Below are 22,465 nucleotides of genomic sequence, written 5' to 3' on the forward strand. Positions count from 1 at the left end.
TGAAAAGCAAAACCAGAGTGGGAGTGGGGGGTCCATATTAGTTGTTTTTCAGTATAGAACATTGTTTTAGTGGGTTTCCAATAGAGGTCTGGAATCTACATGCTTGGAGGGATTTGAGCGAGAGTAACTAAATGTAGGATGATGATAAAACACTGTTCCCTCGGTATAATAATACCGATCAGTTAATATTTTATTGTGATACCTATTTCACTTTCTTCATTCAATGTTATGATGGGGTAGATTTTAGCAATGTGCTATTATTAAGCAGCAAAATGTGAATTCCCTGGGTTTTCTTGGTTTTTGAGACAGTCTCAATCTGTAGCTCAAACTGGAAAGGAACTCATGATGTAGCTGAGGCTGGTCTTGAACTCCCAGCAATGCTTCTGCCTCAGCACGTCAAGTGCTGGTCCTGCAAGCATGAGCCACTATGCCCAGCAGTAAGTGGCTTTAAAATAAATCTTGCCTATCATTTAGTTGTCAGATTATTAATAAACATTAAGACAGCAGGGATATAATCCAAAACTACTGTGTGATGATGCTATGAAGAACACACACACAAAGCTATTTACCCTTCAGCAGGATCCAATGCCAGGGCCCGGGGACTGTCAAGGTCTTTCCATACCAGAACTTGTCGGTGCTGTCCGTCCAACTTTGACACCTCGATGCGATTCGTGCCTGTGTCTGCCCAGTACAAGTTCTTCCCAAGCCAGTCTACTGCCATGCCTTCGGGATAATCTAAGCCAAACTCTACCACATGTTCCAGTGCACTTCCGTTCATAAAGGCTCTGCTAATGGTCTGCAAAAGTAAAATGTGCAACTAAGACATATGGCTTAAGGTTAGAACATTGTCTAGAAGCCTGGATTACAGCTGGTACAAAGATGCAGAAGTGTCAAGTTTTAATATATGCAACTGTATATTTAGGGGGAAATTTCTGAATTGGTGAAGAATAAAAAATGCTCTTATTAAGGCAATGAAATGAGATGGCTGTTTTCTGTATATCTAGTGTGGTGTATGTCGGGTATGCACAGACACAGGCCGGAGAGTAACACTGGGCGTCTGTCTCCTTCCACCACTCTTTACCATTTTCCTTTAAGGTGGGGTCTCCCACAGAACCAGAGGTTCACTGAGCTAGACCAGCAAGCCAGCAGGCTCTTGGACCCTGTCTCTACTCCTCAACACTGGGGTTCCGACATGAAAACACACATATAGCTTTTTATATGGGTGCTAGGGATTTGAACTCAGGTCATCAAGCTTACAGAGCAAGCACACATTCTAACTCATGGAGCCATCTCCCCAGAATGAGTTTTCTTTGGAAATTTCTAGGCAATCAAATGAACAAGAAGAGACCAGAATGCTGTGCGCTTACTGGAAGTCAGTTGTCTGAAGACATCTGCAAGTATGCTAGATCGGCATCAATTCAGACCTCAGCTGCCTCTAAGCTCATAAAGCAAACCAATTTCTGTATCATCATTAAGGTTTTGAACCCCATCAATTTTAAAAGGTAATTACAAGATGTTAGCTCCTGACAGGTTCTAGGCCAAGCGGTGTATAAGTGGTGTCTATCTGGAGATATTCTTGTTTAATACAGAGTCCTGCAAGATGGTGGTTCACCCAACTAAAGCCAAGTTTTATCCTTCTTCTCCCCCCCCCCCCCATTAGAAGATTTTCTTAAAAACCACTAGAATCCAACTGTCTGGTTCCAACAACTCATGTTTTTTGCAAGTTACAAGTGTACAAAAGTTATCTGAGATAAAGCACAATCTAAAAGAAGGAACGACTACCCTCCAGATTTTATAGTCAGCAGTTTCCTCACTAATTCAAAAAGCTTCTAAGTATTAATTCTCGGAACAACGAAACAGAAGGGTGCTATAATTCACAACTGGCACATTCCACCACAGTCAGTTGGTATAAGCTGCCGAGGTTGTATGTCACTGTAATTCAGTGACACTGCAATTCTAGCTCTCACTTTGAGCCCCAGTATTTGCACTCCAAACTTCTTTGCTAACCTTCAGTGATATATCAGTCCAGTAAATTCTGTTGTCAGTGACATCAAAGTCCAGAGCAGAGGCTTCTTTGACACCAGTAAGAGGAATGGCCACATTATTATTGTTTGTTTCCAAAGATATGCGTCTGATATCCGCTCTCCGTGAAAACAGAAGGAAAGCCTCGGGAACAATGCAGGTCTTCATGTCACTGATGAGCTCAAAGCCAATGGGACAGGCGCATCGAAGACCCTGAGGCCTGTACAGGCAAAGATGGCTACAGCCTCCATTTTCCTCAGCACAGGGGTTGGAACCTAAAAGAAAAATATGTTACAAAAGGCACAGAAAAACACACGCATGCACACAATCAACACATACCCATTTTTAAAGTAGGGCATATTTGGCTCATTAATATATGATTGCATTGGTCCTAACCTAGTTTCAACTCCATTTTTTACAGACAAGCAGTATCAGGACGATCCATGAGTAAACGTATGGAGAAATGCTTTATACCCACAGTGAGATTTAAAATAAGGGGCATTACTTATTACTTATACAGCAGGGCTGAGTTCTTTTGGTGAAGGTGGCTGCCTATGGATCTGCACAGAACAGCACACTGTAAAGTCAGAATACTAGGCAGATACAGTAAAGATGATTTTAAATCACTTCAAACATCAACAATTCACCTCTATGCTTTACAAGCTGCTGCCTGCCTCTCTTAGTCTTTCCTAGATCTAGTTTTCATTTCTAAGCAATTCTGGAAGAACTCACCAATGACTCTGTGAACACTTGTGGCTTTCAGTCCCATGAGGTCGGGCAGCTGGTCTATGATGACTTCCCTTTCTGCACTCCGCTTGTGTACTCTCTCGATGCTCCGCCTCTGCCAGTCAGTCCAGTAAACATAGTCACCCAACAGGGTAAACCCAAATATGTGAGGGATTTTGTCTTCCACTAGCACTCGTCTCCCAGTGCCATCGGTATTCATAACCTTCAGGTCAGGGTGGAAGAGGAGGGTTAGGTCAGGGTTTACCCTCTGAATGTGTGTAAAATGAAAACTCCTGCTAAGACAATGCATGCATCACAAAACTCTTGCATTGAATGACTGTCAAAATTAAACAAGAATTATCTATCATTAACTTGAGTTTTCACGTTCTTCTCAGGTTATAAAGTATATAACACACTACTGTTTTACAATGTTTTATTTCATCCTTCAGAGTCTGGGTTTTTTCTAAGGAAAGTAAGATTCATTAAAGTCACATCACTTGTAAAGAGTTAATGCTTCTAATTTAGTTATTTAAATAGCAACACCACCAAAAATTTAATAGACAAAGGGTAAGATGTCTGAATAAATAATTATAAAAGCACTGTACCTGGAGCCTGCAATACCCTCTGTGCAATTACATTTCAATAATCAAGGCTACACCTATCCTCCCCAATTACCCAAGAGCAATACTAGTAAATCCAGCAGTGTATTTGTAGCAACCTATGTTTAACTTCATAAGATTATATAGATCAGTTGATGTAAGCACATAGAAAGCCCTGAGTCCAATCTCTAGCACTATAAAGGGGCGGGGGAGGAGGGGAGGCGTGCATGGTGGAGACAAGAAGATCACAAGTTCAAGGTCATCCTCAGACTACATAACAACTCAGAGGCTGGCATAGGCAGGGTATTCCAAGTAAGTCAGCACTATAATTGCCTACACGGGCGACCAGATGCTATCTTTTCTATCTTCTCTGAAAGTTCACAGACATTTGCTGAACTTCCATCAAAGAAATCTAGCACCTGGAGATTGATCAAACAAAACTGTGCTGTATCCTTGTTCTGTCACTTGCAAGTTTCTATAATATTTGATGTATATCTAATGGAAGAGATTATCTCATCAGATATAATAGGGCTATTAGACAACTGTAACAGTAAACATTTTTTGAAGATCAAAACCTAAACACCATTCCATGTCCTTCATAAAACATTTATTGAAGTTACATCTAATTTAAAAAAAAAACAAGCTTAAACTTTTGAGATTATTCACATTTTCTTTCAATAGATCATTCTTAGATTATATTTGTCATTCTTAAATCATATTTATGTGTAAGCAATATTTTTAAATTATTTTTATTTTTTTAAATAGGTCTAGCTCTATGTGTGAATATGAACATGTATATATGAGCACAGGCATGTGTGTGACCATGGAAACCAGAAGGGGGTGTAGGAGACTTTAGAACTGGAGTCACTGGTATTGGTATTGTAACCTGCCCAGTATGAGGAAACCAAACTCTGGTTCTCTACAAGAGCAACACGTGCTTTTTAACTGCCGAGCCACTTTTTAGGTATCAAGAGTGTGTGGAGGTAAAAGGGTAACCAGTGACAGGGAGCTGGTTATTTCTTCCTGTGTCTAACATGAGTGTGTACTCTAGCCTCAAATTCCTTCTAGTCACCACTATTCAAGCAACTAGCAACAGGTCAGTAAAAGGTAAGTGGCTTTTAAACTGGGGACAGAATGAGATGAATACTTTTATCACAAATAAAGCAAAGCAAGAGAAACCACACTGTCTGTATGCCTGGCTTTTACAAACAATTTGTACTCTCTTTTAACATGAATGCTTTAAGTGTTTATTTTTGGTTGTGAACCTAGCCTTTAACGGCTGAGCCATCTCTCCAGCCCTAACGTGTTTATTTTTAAGCTCTTGGTTTCTTCTACTACAAAATATGTGTTGCTCATTAAAAAGGAGAAAAAAAAAAAAAAAAAGACTGCCTATTTGAGAGAACTAGAGGGCACAAAGTCATATGTAGGAAGAATCTAACCGTGATTAAAGAAAAATAAATAAATAATTACTGTGGCTGCTATGCTATCATCATGTCTATAAAAACCTTCTTCTCCACTCTCCAACTCTTATAGTTTACCCGGGCTCTTAGAAGTAGTTTGTAATATACAAAGGGTTAGAATTAACATTTTATTTATTTTAGTGCTCTTCTTCTGAGATAGGGCATCGCAATATGGCCCTGAATGGTCACTAACTTAAGATTTTTCTGACTCAAGCCACCCTAGTGCTGGCGTAACAGGGTCATGCCACCACTCCCAACCACTCCCAGCTTGAATACACTTTTAAAGTATCAGTGACTACTACCCTAAAATGGGATTGTGAAGATTGCTAGAAATTACCGGTGCAGAGCTCTCAAGCCAACTTCCAACAACAGACAGGAGAACTTATTTATACAACGCCCTCGCTCTCAATCCTACAGTGTTATTACTTGAACCACAAACGCTCTCCTCCCCCAAATTTTTAAATCCGTGGCAAGACACAATGGGCTAGGTGAACGGACACATTCTCCATTCCTTTCTGAAGTCAGAGATACAGAAAGAACTCTATTCTCTCAATTTTGTCATGAAGAATCTTTCCTTACTAGATATCCACTAGAAAACGTGCCTTAGGCAGGGCAAGTTTTAAGATTTATTTTTATTATTTTTAACTATGTTTAAGTGTTTGTGTCTGTATGTGGGTGTGTACACATTAATACAGGCACTCAAGGGAGGCTAAGGTGGAGATGCAGACCGATGTGAGCTTGCTGCTGTGGATGCTGGAACTGACCTTGAGTCCTTCAGAAGAAGAACAAATGTACCTAACAGCTAGCCATCTATGCAGCCCCATTACGTCCCCATCTTAATAAAAGATTATTTGACTCTTACCCAAGACTGGAGTTGGAATGCAGGGTTTCATGCATCCTAAGCTCCATCACACATGTCAAGGATTTCCTCCCAATACTTCTAGGAGCTTCCCTTGTGCTTTAACTAACATCTCAGGAAGCATGTATACAAACAGACTGTTTCTACACATCCACTGTTAACCAGTTGTTGTCATTTTGTTGCCTTATTATTTGCATATGATCTGTGACAACTGCATCTTCCTCCTATCATTAATTCCTTTAACTTGCTGAAATGGAATCCAAACTGTAACACAGATGAACTATTAAAACTGACTTCCCACCCTTTCCTTTCCCTCAGTCCCTAAGCTCTTCCATTTCTTTTCATACTCAGTATCCTTACACACTCACTGAAATGCCACCAAACTGATTCAGCAAAATCTGTTTTGTTTTGAATAGTGAAGTTGCTTTTCATTTCTATTTATTTCACTGGTTCCTTCCCCCACCCCAAACTCTTGCTTCATATTTTTCAAGATTAATAGATTTCAAATATCCTGAGTCAACCCGATTTATTCTGTTAACCTATGTAGAAAACTTACAAACCTTAAGCTCTAGGACTGGAGGGGCTCAGTTAATAAATTGCCTATCACAAAAGCCCAAAGACCTTTGGTGGCATCCCTAGCACCCACACAATAAACCAGGCATGGCCTAATAATCCCAGTGATGGGGAGGCAGAGACAGGTGGTCTACAGCCAGCCTACCTAATCAGTGAGGCTCCAACTCAGTGAGAGACACCTCTGACACCGACCTCTGAATTCCAAATGCACGTGTACACACACAAGCACGCTGAAGAGCACACAGAGGGAGGAGGGAAGGAAGAAGGGAGGGAGGAAGGTCTGTAAATTCTAGTCTAAGATCAAATTAGGGTCTTCTACATTTGTTTGGTCAGAGGTTCCTGTTATACAGCCAAAGAGTTGGGAACCCTCCAGCATCCTGCCTCACACAGTCTCCAAACTGCTAGACTAACCTGGCTTTCTGGTTAATTTCAATGGCAGTATTTCCACATGCCTCTTCAGGAAAGTATACTACTATCTCATCTAAAAGTCAAAATGAAAAAGTAAACTGTGTTCTCTAGGGATACCCATCATCCCACCAGAGAGCACCTTACACAGAGTACTCAATATTCTTTATTAACTTTCTCACAAGCTTATGGTATACTAAAACAAATCTGATTCGACTTTATGACTAGTTTTATTGCTATCTTAAATCAATTATCTTGCATTATATTACATTTAATAGATTACATTAATTTGTCTTTTTATATTCAAAGTTATCCATCCTATTAAAATGATTTGCTGGTCTAAAAGTACAAATGAGATGACTAATACCAAATGTTGTAAATAAAATTTATATTTCTACTTAAAAATATCACAAGATCTACCAATTCTTTGCTTTGAGCTCTATCGCCCTGCACGGTGCTTCTGCTTGTCATATGAACAAATGAATGACTGAATGAATGGCTGCAATGCAAGATGGCTGGGAACTGTGGTGATGGCTTCATCAGTAATGGGTTTGTAGCATAAGCACAAGGGCATGTTTGCTCCCCAGAAACCACATGAAAGTTCCATATGGTGGCACAGGCTCACAATCCCAACCCTGGAAAGGGGAGCACAGGGACTCTTGGGCTTTTTGCCAGACAGCCTACCCTACTCAATGAGCTTCTACGGGTCCCTGTCTCATGTTAGACAGCACCTGAGAATGACACCTGAGGTTACATGGCCTCCACATGTAGCTACATACACCAGCAACCCCATACACAAGATAAAAGGAAAATTTTTAATTAAAAAAAAAAAAATGATTGTGGGCTGGAGAGATGGCCTGGTCGTTAAGGACACTGGCTGCTCTTTCAGTGGACCCAGGTTCTACCCTCAGCACCAAAAAAGCAGCTCACAGCCTTCTGTAGCTCCCATTTCAGGGAATCTGATGCCCTCGTATGGCCACTGTAGGCACCAGGCGTACACATGATGTACACACTTATATACAGGCAAAATATTCATCCACATAAAAATGTTTTACATTGGATGATATATGTATGGATCTGGATAATAGGCTAAAATCACATATAAAAAAGTTAAAGCCACAATTCAAAATGACAAATTTTTAACTCCTATAATTCTGTTGCGTCTGTTTAGTAACTACCCTTTCTTAAGTCCCCTGCTCTCTTTTTATTTAAATCTTAAATGATAGCAAGTAATAGTAACAGAGACAGTTAAACTGAGTTCAGATTCTCTACTGGATAGCAAGTGAACTAACACTGATTATTCAAAAACTAATTAAAATAACATTACATATGTAACAGTGACAAATGTACAGTAGATGCTTGGGAAATGTTAGTTCCTCCTGGTTAAATTTTATTTTACTGAAATGCTTTAATACCTAAGCATAATAGATAAAGTTATTACAATATAGCATTATAAAATAAAAATAAGTAGATAAGAGTATGTAGAAACAAAAGACCAAACTAACCACACTGTTAAAGGATGAAACTAATACAGGCCTATGATATCCTGAGAGCCAGCAAACAACTGTGAGGAGGCTGCAGCTGTATTCCTACTTCTTAACTTCAGTCTATTTGCTTCTGCTACTTAGGAAAACTAGGTTAGTACACAAAAGGAACACTTTGCCAGCTAGGTGACTTTCCCACCCACATCTCCCTAAATCAAACATTAATAAATGCAACTAAAACAGCAAAATCACCACCAACGGCATGATGAATGCTAAGGCAACTGAGTACAAGGCTTCTCCCGCCTAAGGTGACACAAGCCTGGTCAAGGAGGTGAGCTGTATTTACAGTCAAAGCGGAAGTACATCCCTCTTTGTTGGCTACAGAGAACAGGGAAAGCCTTTCAGCAGGCAGTGGCTGGAACTCATCTTAAGGAACTAGAATTTTGACAAAGAGATAAGGTATTTCTAGAAGAAAAGAATTAACATATGTTAAAGTCACATGGTCAAGAAAGCATTTAGCTTGTCATCTGCCAGATTCCAAAGGAGATGCTTTGACTGAAGCAGAAAGAACTCACAGAGAACTCTGAGACAGCATCAGGCTTCACTGTGTATGTATTAAATCCAGGATAAAAGCAACTACAGAAAACAGAGCTTGGAAAGTCCTTTAAGGAGAATGGTATAACAAAGCCATATTTCAGACAGCCCTTATTGATAACTGTCTACTCTATGCTAAAGTTACCTAATTTAAGGTACAGAATTATGGCTACCAAAATGTGTTCCTGTGACACTGGTAATAAAAGTTAAAACACACACACACACAAAAATCTCCTACCTAAATGCCCTAGGACCAGCTGCCAGCTATAATTCTTTCACCCTTTTCTGATATTTAGAAACCTTAACAATGTACTTCACATGACATTTCTACTTCATTGCCAGATCATACTTTTTTCTCCCCAAAACAGTAAGAAACCAAAACAAAATAACAAAACCAGCACCTCTTACCCCTCCCCCCCACCACACACACACACACACAATGAGGCAAAGACCAGCAACCAAAGACACCATGCCAAGCCTTCAATGCTTTACGGGTCTCAGAAATGCAGGTGCAGGGATCCTCTACAAAACAGATCAGATCTATGTCAGATGTGCTCTAAGTACTGACAAGGGTCTCAGGATAAGAAACGCGAAGAAATCACATGCTTTTAAAGGGGGGGGGGGAGTTTGTTATTTTTTTTTTAAAGCAACATCTGGTAAAACTAACAATAAAGTCTTAAGATCTTCAGAAGACTCAACAGTCAGAAATTCAAATTCCTGGAAAGCTGCAGCTAGCTTTGTTCTCAGGAGCACTCCTTCTACCCCCATCTCAGGAGCACTCCTTCTACCCCATCTCAGGAGCACTCCTTCTACCCCCATCTCAGGAGCACTCCTTCTACCCCATCTCAGGAGCACTCCTTCTACCCCATCTCAGGAGCACTCCTTCTACCCCCATCTCAGGAGCACTCCTTCTACCCCATCTCAGGAGCACTCCTTCTACCCCCATCTCAGGAGCACTCCTTCTACCCCCATCTCAGGAGCACTCCTTCTACCTCCCCATCTCAGGAGCACTCCTTCTACCCCATCTCAGGAGCACTCCTTCTACCCCATCTCAGGAGCACTCCTTCTACCCCCATCTCAGGAGCACTCCTTCTAACTCCCCATCTCAGGAGCACTCATTTTACCCCCCCACCTCAGGAGCACTCCTTCTACCTCCCCATCTCAGGAGCACTCCTTCTAACTCCCCATCTCAGGAGCACTCCTTCTAACTGCCCCCCATCTCAGGAGCACTCCTTCTAACTGCCCCCCATCTCAGGAGCACTCCTTCTACCCCATCTCAGGAGCACTCCTTCTACCCCCATCTCAGGAGCACTCCTTCTACCCCCATCTCAGGAGCACTCCTTCTACCCCCATCTCAGGAGCACTCCTTCTAACTGCCCCCCATCTCAGGAGCACTCCTTCTAACTGCCCCCCATCTCAGGAGCACTCCTTCTACCCCCATCTCAGGAGCACTCCTTCTACCCCCATCTCAGGAGCACTCCTTCTACCCCCATCTCAGGAGCACTCCTTCTAACTCCCCATCTCAGGAGCACTCCTTCTACCTCCCCATCTCAGGAGCACTCCTTCTACCCCCATCTCAGGAGCACTCCTTCTAACTCCCCATCTCAGGAGCACTCCTTCTACCCCATCTCAGGAGCACTCCTTCTAACTCCCCATCTCAGGAGCACTCCTTCTACCCCATCTCAGGAGCACTCCTTCTAACTCCCCATCTCAGGAGCACTCCTTCTACCCCCCCATCTCAGGAGCACTCCTTCTAACTCCCCATCTCAGGAGCACTCCTTCTACCCCCCATCTCAGGAGCACTCCTTCTAACTCCCCATCTCAGGAGCACTCCTTCTACCCCATCTCAGGAGCACTCCTTCTACCCCCCATCTCAGGAGCACTCCTTCTACCCCATCTCAGGAGCACTCCTTCTACCCCCCATCTCAGGAGCACTCCTTCTACCCCATCTCAGGAGCACTCCTTCTACCCCCCATCTCAGGAGCACTCCTTTTACCCCATCTCAGGAGCACTCCTTCTACCCCATCTCAGGAGCACTCCTTCTACCTCCCCATCTCAGGAGCACTCCTTCTACCCCATCTCAGGAGCACTCCTTCTACCTCCCCATCTCAGGAGCACTCCTTCTACCTCCCCATCTCAGGAGCACTCCTTCTACCCCCCATCTCAGGAGCACTCCTTCTACCCCATCTCAGGAGCACTCCTTCTAACTGCCCCCATCTCAGGAGCACTCCTTCTACCCCCCCATCTCAGGAGCACTCCTTCTAACTGCCCCCCAATCTCTTACTCTAAGAAGCTAAGAGCTATGTTCATCTACACAAGATCAAGCCAACAAAGTCAGTCAATACTCCAGCATGCAGCAGTAGGAGTCAGTGGGACTTTAAAGAGAGGGTATGAAAGTAGTAGGGGGCATGTGAGGTATGTGTAGGAGGTTTGGGAGGGGAGAGTTGGGCATGGAGATGTTCAAAATGTATGAAATTGCCAAAGAATAAGAAGATTTTTTTTTTAAGAAAAGCTAAAATAAAAGGATTTTGGGAGGGTAGAGGGAAGGAATGAACCACACAATACTTCAAGTTAGTCAATGTAATTAAAATGTGCTAAATATTTTAACATAATTGTGTACATATTTTCTCTCTTAATTCCTTAGTCTCTCTGTTCTCATCTGATGTAATTTTTACAAAAGAATCAGGTCTAAAACAATGTTGTACAAGAGAAATACAATGCAATTCACAAGCATGAGCAAAGCGATTTGGAAATTTCAACTTCTTTTTATTTGGTATTCAGAAACAATGTCTTTCCCACTATGTAGCCCACCCAGTCCTGGCCTCAGACTGCTGTGGCTTTCTATGTATGCCACCACACCTATCTTTTAATTACAAACTTTCTGGCAAACACATTTTTGAAAGTAAAAATGAACAAATACAACATTATACACTCAATCTGACATAGCCAATGTTTTCTCCCAGTGTAATAAATACTAAGCTTGTTAACTAGGTTTTAGGATATTCTGTTTTCATTATAGGTCTCTCACTCTGTATTTTACACAGACAAGCCATACTGTAAATGCTACATTCACACATCTGGCTAGTAGCTACACACTGGGCCATGTGGGATTCAAATTCAATGAGGTGACTGCACTGCACACAATGAATTTAGTGTTCTCCATTATAAATGTATAACCCTGCCCTCTCTTTCCCTTGCCTGTTACCTTCAGTTTAGGATTGAGGGTATGACAAAAAATACACTTTAAAATCATTCTTTTTACATCTCATTTATAAGTTTACAGTTCAAAACACTATCTGATGTGTGTAAAAATAACTAAAAGGCCTTACTGTTCTGTCTCAAATAGTCTTAGCAATTCAGGCACATTAATAAAAGAGCTCCTCCCTTGAGCTAGCTGTGTAGCACTCTGGGTGAGCCAAGCGTGGACATCTGGGTGGCTCATGATTATCTCTATTCTGCTTTCTATGTGCCTGAAGTTTTCCATAACAACAGAAATGAAGGGAAGGAGATAAGGAACAAGTCCAAGGGCCTCTGAATAATAACAATAATGATAATTACTGTGAGGAATAAATGTGCTTATCACTTTTGTTGTTACTATGATGCAGAGGGTAATTAAAAGGCTCCTCTGAAGAGATTAAAGGATCAACAGCTTAAGCCAGGCCCAACAGTAGGAACTACGATCTACAGATTGATGTTTCCCTCTGTAAGATCCGAGGATTTCTGAAACCCATCTTCTGCAGAGGTGACATTCCTATTAGGAGACAGTGGTCTCGGCTCAGCCATACTGCCCTTGTGGTGGGCAGCAGCAACATGGCAGACGGACAAGCTGCTTGGTCTCCAGAAAACCACTATCAAGTTCTAACAGCCAACAAGCAACAATTTGGGATAGATTATTAGATTTATACATATGATTTTAAGCCCTTTACATTTAAAATAAAGTAAATCATGGTAAAAGCTCATTTGTATCTGAATCCTGAACAACAACAACAAAAATCAGGTGATTCCAAAAGATAACTTTTATACTTTAAAAACTAAGCCGTCATTAATTATATCTGGCAACCCTTGAGAGTGTTTTACTGTATTACCTCAGACTAGTTTAATTAGCTAAACTGAAATTATACTTCTGTCATTTCTAAAATCTAACTCCAAATCTGAACTAGAGTCTTCAGTGGTTCAGCAGCTACCACCACCCTGTGGCATGATGTTTAACATTCTGAGGCATTCCCAAATCCTGGTAACCACACTGAGAATATAGGCTACAACAGGCAATAGATGTAGGCAAACCATAACACCAGGCACACAAAGACTAGGTAATGGCAAACTTCCTATAGGCACCACATCCAGTTTTTCAGCAGCTTCATCAGCTAATTAAATGTCAAGACAGATTTACCCGTGGAATCTTGGAAAGCTGCCCGTCAGCTACTAAAACTGCTCCTATGTAACTTCACATGACTAGACATGTTGGAGGAACACATGACAGCAGTACAGAGAATGGTGATGCTACAAAGTTCCACACGGTAGACGTAAGTTACGCTCTTAACCAGTGGTTCCCAACCGTGGGTTGCAATCCCATTGGAGGTCATATGTCAGATATCTTATATATCAGATACTTGTATCGTGATATATAGCAAGTAGCAAAATTACAATTATTAAGTAGCAACAAAATAATGTTATATTTGGGGGTCACCCCAACATGAGGAAGTATTCAAGGGTCACAGCATTAAGAAGGTTGAGAACCTCTGAATTAAATGAATCATTCTGTTGTAAATATTCCAGTCAATAACCAAAATAAAACAGGTTGCTAAAAGCTTGTGTATTAAGAAAGGTATAATCAGGATTTAGAAGTATATTTTATCTTTGATACAACTTCCTAAGATACCTAACTGTAACTGTAGTAAAACGTCATTGTCAAAAGTAGAAGTAGAATAAGCTGGGAGAGTGAGATGGTAGGAGAGGGAATACTGCACTCAGGAGGGTGAGGCAGGAGGATTACTACAGTTCAAGGCCAGAACAGAAAATTTAGGAAAATGACAAGCACAAAGGAATGCTTTGGACACAGCAGGCAAAATTAAGGGATACCTTACAACTGTTTAAAACTCTGGGTAGGAAATTAAAGTATCACCCTCTAAATTCTTAAACCTAGGCCAAGACAACCTATATCTGAATATATACATGTTTTTAATCATGGAAAGAGAATTTGAGTGTGTTAATTATACTACATAATTTTATATCATCACTGAAAGTAATCATGCTTACTTAGAATTAGACATTTCCAGTTACCAGGCTCCTTTTTCAAATAGAGCTAAGAGTTACTGTTGTGACCATATCTGTTTAAACCTGAATTACTCAGGCAAACTAGATAATCAATAACTGATTCCCAATCCAGGAAGGGTGGCACATGCCTCTAATCCCAGCACTCAGGAGGCAAGAGGCAGGTGATCTTTTGGGTTGAAGGTCAGCCTGGTCTACAGAGATAGTTCTAGGGCAGCCAAGGCTACACAGAGAAACCCTGTCTCAAAACAACAACAAACTGATTTCCAGATAAAGGCATCATTATGATGAATACTAATAACATAGTTAATTATTCTCAGTGATTTATGAAATATTTCAGAGTGTTCCACAGTCCTGAAGTCACAAATAAATCAAGAAACATTAAGATGTTAACATGGAAAATTACTTCAATTTCCTCTTATTCTTTTCAAACACACCTAAAGTAAATTCTATTTGCAACCCAAGTAGTAAATGCATCACTTAAAATACCTTAATATTAAAAGACAGATTGATTGCCCCTTGTCCAGTAAACACAACTTATATCCAGATACGGATTTTAAATACTCTCTAAAAAGAACCAGAGGTCCTTGAAAAATAACAGATTCTAGGATGCAGTTGAGGGATGTCAGAGGAGGCTAGGCTACACTGCTATAGAAGTGGATTTAAAAAGACAGAGACTCCTCAAAAACTTAAATGATATGATCCAACAATCCCACTTCTGGGTACATATCCACAAGAAATGAAAACTAGATCTCAAAGGACACGTATACTCCATTTGTTGTAGACTGTTCACAACAACCAAGAAGTAGAAGCAAAGGTAATGTGCATCAGCAGATGGACAAGCCACACCAATGTGTCCTATACACACGCAACGCTACACCAACGTGACCTATATACATATTACTCAGCCTTATAATAATTTTTAAAACATGGAAGAGATCACATGATAAGAACAAGTGTTGATGACATAATACTCCACTGTCTTAGTAACACCAAAATGGTGGCTGTTTCATACTGGAAAAAGTAAACTGGAAAGGGAAGCTACTCTTCGACGGCTATAATTGTTTTAGATGATGAAAAATATTAAAAAGACGTACTGTATTTACATTTAAAAATGTTAAGATAATGTCTGTTGTCCATGTTTTTATAACTTAAAAAAAAGAAAATGAGGTCTGTAAAAGGAGAACCACAGCCAACTAGAACCTGGGGACAATTCCTGAAACAGTGAAACTGCCTTAAATGACTGCACCAGCAGCTATGAGTGCACAGGTAAACAGCAGGCTAAACTGGGAGGAGAGAGGAGCATGTACTTCCCTATAGGAGGTTCAATACAGAGATTACAAAATGGCACTAGTGTTAACTTCCTCGTGCTGATATCTGCATGATCATGTGACATGGTTCTTGAAAACTAAGTCTGAAAGTATTCAAAGTGAACAGGTTTAAAATTGAGTCCTATGCTGGGAGTAGGAAATGAATTCCATTCTTTTCCTTCAGCAAATAAAAGACTTAACTGAACAAAAACCAATAATCCTGAATTTTCAGATAGAGGAGACTGGGACAGAAGGAAACAAATAATGGCTAATTTTATGAGATTTGAAAACACCTTCCTTTTGTTCAAAAGCAGTAAAACTCTGAAAACCCAAGAAGTAGATACATCAACTCATTACCTGTAAGCTGGTGAGATTTTTGAGGCCCATTTGATGGTTTGAATGAGATCTCCCCATGAGTCTTTGGGCTTTGAACACTTGGTCCCCTGGTGGAAGCTGTTTGGGGATTGGGAAGTGTAGCCTTGCTGGAGGACTAGGTCCCTGAGTAGACTTTGAGGGTTAAGATCTATGTCATTCCAACCTCACCTTTCTACTTCCTGTTTGTGGGCAGAGACGTGAACGCTGAGCTGCTCCATTGCCTGCTGCCTGCTCCTTAGGCCACTGATAGGCTCTACCATCTCTGCAGCACTAAGGCCCAAAAAACCCTTCCTTCTGTAAACTACATTGTTCATGGTGTCTTATTAGTGGAACAGAAAAGTAACTCAGACAGCATAGAATGATTCACTTTCAAAACTCTAAGATTAACATAGTAGCTAAAACATAGAAGTTGGTATTACAGGTCTTTACTGATTATCAAAGCCAAGTTATGAGAACTAAAAAAAATTAGTTTAACAAATAAATTACAGGTATGGATTATTTTGTTGTGGCGGTGTTATGTGGTGGGTTCTACTACCAGAGCCTCACACATCCCTAGCCCTTTAAGCTTGCATCATCATATTCTTTACAGGTCTAAGTTTTTGCATTGCACACCACATTTAAAGCAGAATAGTGGGCAAGGGACAGGTTGAAGAATCCTTTTCCTTCCTTCCTTTTTTTTTTTTTTTTTTTTTTTAAATCACAAAGGACTTTCAAAGTGAACAGAGATGAAATCTGTAAATACTTGTTGATAATTACAAGTTGATGTAAAAAGTAAAAACTCCTACATTGTTAACTACTCGGTCTTCAGCAAGAAACTCTCCAAGACTGATCTTTTGCCATTACTTAGTCACCTACACTTTCCAACCTTTCTAAAGACAGTAAAAATATCAATGACTTTTTAAAACTACAGTAGGTCCCTACATCTAAAAACAAATCAAAACACAAAAACAATCTTCAGCCCCTAAAATAGTATTTACCTAGACTCTATTAATTAAAAAAAAATGTATTTGGCAAGCATCAAACAATAGCTTTAAACATTATTTAACCTACTACTTTTGTTAGTAATGCAAGAGACTGTATACAGGAGCTATGAAACTGTCCTCTGGACACGACACAGCCATTGAAGTCTTGAAATCAGAGTAGCTATGATTACCCACAGGTCATCCTCATTAACATTCCATTATAGAAGGGGGAGCTCGATGGACAGTTAATGAAGGATTCACGAGTTAATAAGACACTCAAGGAAACAGTACATGAGGCTCCGCCTGGAAGCTCTTTGGTGGTGTTGCCTGTAAATTACTACTCATGCTCCATGGGTGACCCCTCAAGTTAAGCTCACAGGCTCATCAAGCCAGACTTGAAAGGAACCGTTTCCTTGGTCTGCCACTGGTCTGCTCTCTGGAGTGAATGGACATCTGACCACACCTCCCCTAAGAGAAGTCATGGACAGCTTAGCAGGAAAGGTCCTTTCAGAGAAACTGAGATACTAAAGAGCTACAGCTCCCAACCAGCTTCTTAATGTTAATATCGATTAACTGTGCAGCACATAAAAACCCAAGTCCCTTTGAGTAATTCTCCTTTCCTAACAGAGTAAATTATCCTCTCCTAACAGAACAGTTAACAATAAACACCAGAAATGCTACAGCTAAGAAGATCCTTAACTATTATTTGGTTCAAATGGTCTTATGGCCAAAATGCAAACACTAAAGATGATGTAAGTTATCTAGGGACACTCATTTAAATATAAAAATAACAAACAAAGGTAAGGACCCAGTATTATAAAATGTTTCAAAAAATAATTTTTGGGATTACCACTCTTCACTACTAAACACTGACATAAACTTGAAGGTGCAGACTCCACTTGTTAAGAAAGTAAGATAGGGGCTAGAGAGTGGTTAAGAGATGGCTAGAGAGTGGCTATTCTACAGGTCCTGAGTTTAATTCCCAGCAACCACATGGTGGCTCACAATCATCTACAATGGGATCTGATGCCCTCTTCCAGCATGCAGACACACATGCAGAGCACACATATATAGTAAAACAAGTGCCCCCTTCCCCTGAGAGTCCAAAGCCTAAAGGAATGAAGTAATTTTAGTTGGTGAGGGCAGCCAATGGCTCAGGGCCTTGTACATATTAGGCAAGTGCTATCCCACTGAGCTATGGGACTGGGCAGGGACAGCCTGCCAGTTGGCCAGCTTCCTACCAGGCTTGCAGAAGTACTAGCCTGCTGCTCACTCGCTGCTGCTCGGGCTCCCCACAGCACCCTCCCTTCCTCCTTGAGGACTAAGAGCCTGTGCATGCTCAGCTCCATCCCAGGCCTCTAGCAGCAGGGAACGAATGGGTGGCGGTGGTGGCTGCAGCGGGTGAGGAGGGAGATGGAGGGATGGCTGCCAGCCTGTGTGGTGGACTGTGGCACGGGATATACAAAACTAGGACATGCTGGAAATACAGAGCCACAGTTTATCATCCCATCATGTATTGCAATCAAAGAGTCTGCAAAAGTAGGTGACCAAGCCCCGAGGAGGGAGATGAAAGGAGTGGATGACTTAGACTTCTTCATTGGTGATGAAGCAATAGAAAAAAAAAAAAAAAACCCACGTATGCAACAAAGTGGCCAATCCGCCATGGTATAGTTGAAGATTGGGATTTGATGGAAAGGTTTATGGAGCAAGTGATTTTTAAATATTTAAGGGCAGAGCCTGAAGACCAATACTTTCTTTTGACTGAACCTCCACGGAATACTCCAGAGAACAGGGAATATACTGCTGAAATAATGTTTGAGTCCTTCAATGTTCCAGGCTTGTACATTGTTGTGCAGGCTGTTCTTGCCTTAGCTGCATCCTGGACCTCAAGACAAGTAGGAGAGAGGACACTGACAGGTACACTAATAGACAATGGAGATGGAGTCCCTCATGTCATTCCTGTGGTTGAAGGGTATGTCATCAGCAGCTGTATTAAACACATTCCAATTACAGGAAGAGATATAACATACTTTACTCAGCAACTGCTGCGAGACTGGGAAGTAGGAGTTCCCTCCTCAACCCCTCCCCCCCCAACAGTCCCGGACACTGCAAAAGCAGTGAAGGAATACTATAGTATGTCTGCCCAGATTTAGTAAAAGAGTTTAACAACTATGACACTGTTGGGTCAAAGCGGATCAAACAGTACACCAGAGTCAACGCGATCTCAAAGAAAGTGTTCTCCATTTACGTTAGCTATGAGAGATTCCTGGCACCGGAGATCTTTTTCCACCCAGAGTTTGCTAATACAGATTTTACTCAGCCTATTTCAGAAGTTGTAGATGAAGTCATTCAGAACTGTCCCATTGATGTCAGGCATCCTCTCTACAAGAACATTGTCCTCTCTGATAGTGCAACAACAATGTTCAGGGACTTCGGACATCGTTTGCAAAGATTTGAAAAGAACTGTAGATGCCAGGCTGAAGTTAAGTGAGAAGCTGAGCGGGGGTAGATTGAAGCCCAAGCCTATTGATGTACAAGTTATTACACATCACATGAAATGGTATGCAGTCTGGTTTGGAGGGTCCACGCCTGAGTTCTACCAAGTATGCCACACCAAAAAGGATTATAAAGAAACTGGACCTAGCATTTGTCGTCATAATCCAGTGTTTGGAGTTATGTCCTAAAGTTGACTTGTTTATTGGGTTAGGGAGATGGAAACGAGATAATCTTTCTGAAGACCAGGTTTTGTCTGAATGGATGGTTCTGAGGTTTTTACCAAACATGATCATACAGGAATATTTAATGAGTTTGTCAACATGCAAATATAAGACAATTATTTTCCTTTAGGTTAAATATTTGAATCTTACCTGTATCAAAAAAGAAATGGGTTTTAGTTCTTTCTGTGCCCTGATATTTTGTATATTACTGACTTACCCAATGTGCTGGGCTCTGTGGGTGTATAGAGAGCCCTGTGACGCCTGCCTGATTGGGCACTGCTGAGTGGGCAGTGCAGGAGCTTGTTTATATTTCATACTTTTTTATACTTTGAGGAAACAAAGTCAAAGAAAAACTGTAGTATTGGAGGGAAAATGTGATCAAGGAAAAGATGAATTCAACAAGCAGCCTCATGGGACTTGGCCGCATACTCTGGGTTCCGGTTATCTCGAGCTGCTCCACCCCTCCCTAGCCCACCAACGGCTCTGTCTGCAAACGCTTTGGATCTAGGAAGCTAGTCTTCTGGGTTAGCCGATGTCTGCCCTGCTTTCTGGTTACTCACATTCTGTTTCTTGCTTTAAAAGAAAAGACAAGACTGTTGGACCAGTATTGCAATTCTGTAGAGTCATTTCTTATTAAAACAACAATGTGATTACCAAAATTGGCATATTTAAGGCCTAATGCCATTCTAATAAAGGCAAAATTTTCTTTAAAAAAAAAAAAAAGAATAGGACTGAAACAAAAAAATCAGTGTACATATTAAATGGTTTTATATTAAACACAAGATGTAAAACCAAAATAGCATAACATTTTAAAAATGGTTCAAGAGCAAGTTCAACAACAGGCTAATAAAACACTAAGTATCAAGATGCATTAGGTTGTTCTGAAACTGTATGGGTGAAATGTCCATAACTGAAGTGAACTGCTTTCCCTGGTGAGGGCACAGGGTTACTGAGGCAGTTCAGGAGAGCTACCACACCCGCCATGGAGGCTCGCTTCGCTTCACATGAGGAGACAACAGCACACCAGTGGCCGACGGACTGCCCTGGTGCTGTAGGTTGTAACACATTAAATAATGTTTCTATGACTATCATATCAACAACCTTTCACAAACTCCTATGTACCCTACAGGACATAAAATGACAGAATAAGGCAAGACCATGCTCGAGTTTTTATCAGTTCTTCTTCTCTAATCAGATGTCAGGAAGATGTCGAGGAAAATAAAATATTCACAAACATACACACAGCGAGGCAAAGAAGAACAAATGGGCAAAGATTCAGGAATTTACACTATCTCGATTTCTCAAATTGAAAGTATAATCAATTTTAAGGAACTTTGAACAATGAATATTATAAACTGTCGAAGACTCAAAAAGAAGTACTCACTGACACTTGGCATATAAAATCTTAAACAAAAGATTGTTATAATTTCTTAATCTTAGAAACCAACAGTAAGGAAAAGCAGCATGGACAGATCCATGGTCCCGACAGATTTTCACATTATGTCGGCTAGAAATGTAAGACAAAGAGATTCCTTTAAAGAGAAATCTGAAATCTGAATACTTGTAAAGGCATTTTCCTTTTTGGGTATTGATAAAACAGAAGAAAATGTAGCCCAGCAATTTCAGGTTCAGAATATGAAACAGAACATTCACCAACTGCCAAGTTTTCAACACACAACACAGACAATAATACCTCTTTATTCAAAACTGCTTGGTACAGAGGGCTCTAATAATCTGTGTCCCACAGATGTGCCATGTATGATCAGATCTGAACTACATAACCTATGGATACTCTATCATCAAAGTGAAGGATCTTACAATAAGAGATTTCAAGCAAATCTACACATGTTCAAAAGCAAAACCTTTTTAGTTTTAACTACTAAGTATTGTTAGACTCTGAGTAGAAGCTCAGAATAGGAGAGGGGACAAATAAAAAGCCCAGTAAATACAAACTGTCAAGTTATTATTATTATTATTTTGAAAAAGAATAATCAAAACTTATTTTTTAATTAGTTAAATGAATATACAGTGAGACAGCATCCTCAAGAAAACACAAGTAAATGGATAGGGTGATGCACTTTTGTAGTCTCCCAATACTTGGGAGACCAAGGCAGGAGAATGAGGCTGAGGCCAGTCTGGGCAATGTAGGGAACCATTCCCAAAGATTAAAAAGAGGGGGAAAAAAATGAACAGTACTTTCTTAATTTTATACCATGCAAAGAACAATTTAAAACATCAATGACATGTCTTTGCTATATGAAAGCAGTAATGCAGACTGCAGTTACTACACGCGAACCATGTTTGGGGCAATGACACTTTACCAAGAAGATGTAAATGTTTCAAAATTACAATGGTTTTCCAATAACTGGAAGGTCATATCAAAGAGAGATAAAGGTTTTTGACATCTTTACCAAAAAAATTGAAACTTCTTTCTGCTAATACAAGAAGCCATAAAATACTACAGTAAAGACTGGAGACTGTGGAAGTGTAAACGCTATGGAAGGTCTGCTCACAGATGACGGGAGCATTCCCATGGACTGCAGAAACAACAGGACAAGCACCAGCTTGCACCGTTAAACACCACCCACAGCTCTGCAGCCACAGCAGCTGCTGAGCTAAGGGAGCAGACTGCCCTCACCTCCACATCTTTATATGGAAGAAGCCCAGCGCCTGCTGTCTTTCAGTGACATTGACCACACCCTGTGCCCTGCCTCTATCTGCAGGGGCCACTCTAAGGGTCAAGCAAATCTAGTCTACCTGTCAACAACTCTGTAAGGAAGAGTCGAGTCTGAAAGTAAGAGCTCCCTGTGCTTCCTCCCTCATTTCTCTGAATCCTTAGTCAACTCAACACAACCAGCACCACCCACATCAACACAAAGAGGTAGAAGCAGTTCCAAGCCCCACCCACGGAGGGAGCAAAGGCCCAGGTATTCAGAGCATTTCTTTATCCTCCATTCAAAACACAAGAAATTATTCTGCCACAGAATGATTTACCAGATAACTATCTCTTCTTCTCGAGTGTCTTCAGAAGCAAACAGGGCCATGGCCTGATTGTCCCTTGAGTCCCGAGAATGAGCAGCTCCCACTCCTCCGTGTGACAGAGCTAGG

At 40.8% G+C, this 22,465-nt stretch overlaps 1 protein-coding gene and 1 pseudogene across 1 annotated transcript in view; one reads left to right on the forward strand and one right to left on the reverse strand.

Moving 5' to 3' along the window:
* Nucleotides 1–22,465, reverse strand: part of Lrp6 (LDL receptor related protein 6) — a 120,531-nt gene that overhangs the window by 36,999 nt on the left and 61,067 nt on the right. Inside the window, exons 8-10 of the mRNA XM_051173184.1 lie at nucleotides 2,755–2,971; nucleotides 2,008–2,297; nucleotides 570–796 (exon numbers count right to left, since the gene is read on the reverse strand). Of these exons, the coding sequence (XP_051029141.1) occupies nucleotides 570–796; nucleotides 2,008–2,297; nucleotides 2,755–2,971 (734 nt within the window). The remainder of the gene's footprint in view (nucleotides 1–569; nucleotides 797–2,007; nucleotides 2,298–2,754; nucleotides 2,972–22,465) is intronic.
* The window catches only part of LOC127212972 (actin-related protein 3-like), a 220,518-nt pseudogene continuing 216,106 nt past the window's right edge, over nucleotides 18,054–22,465 (forward strand).

This window comes from Phodopus roborovskii, unplaced genomic scaffold (assembly GCF_943737965.1).
Source record: "Phodopus roborovskii unplaced genomic scaffold, PHOROB, whole genome shotgun sequence".
Lineage (NCBI taxonomy): Eukaryota > Metazoa > Chordata > Mammalia > Rodentia > Cricetidae > Phodopus > Phodopus roborovskii.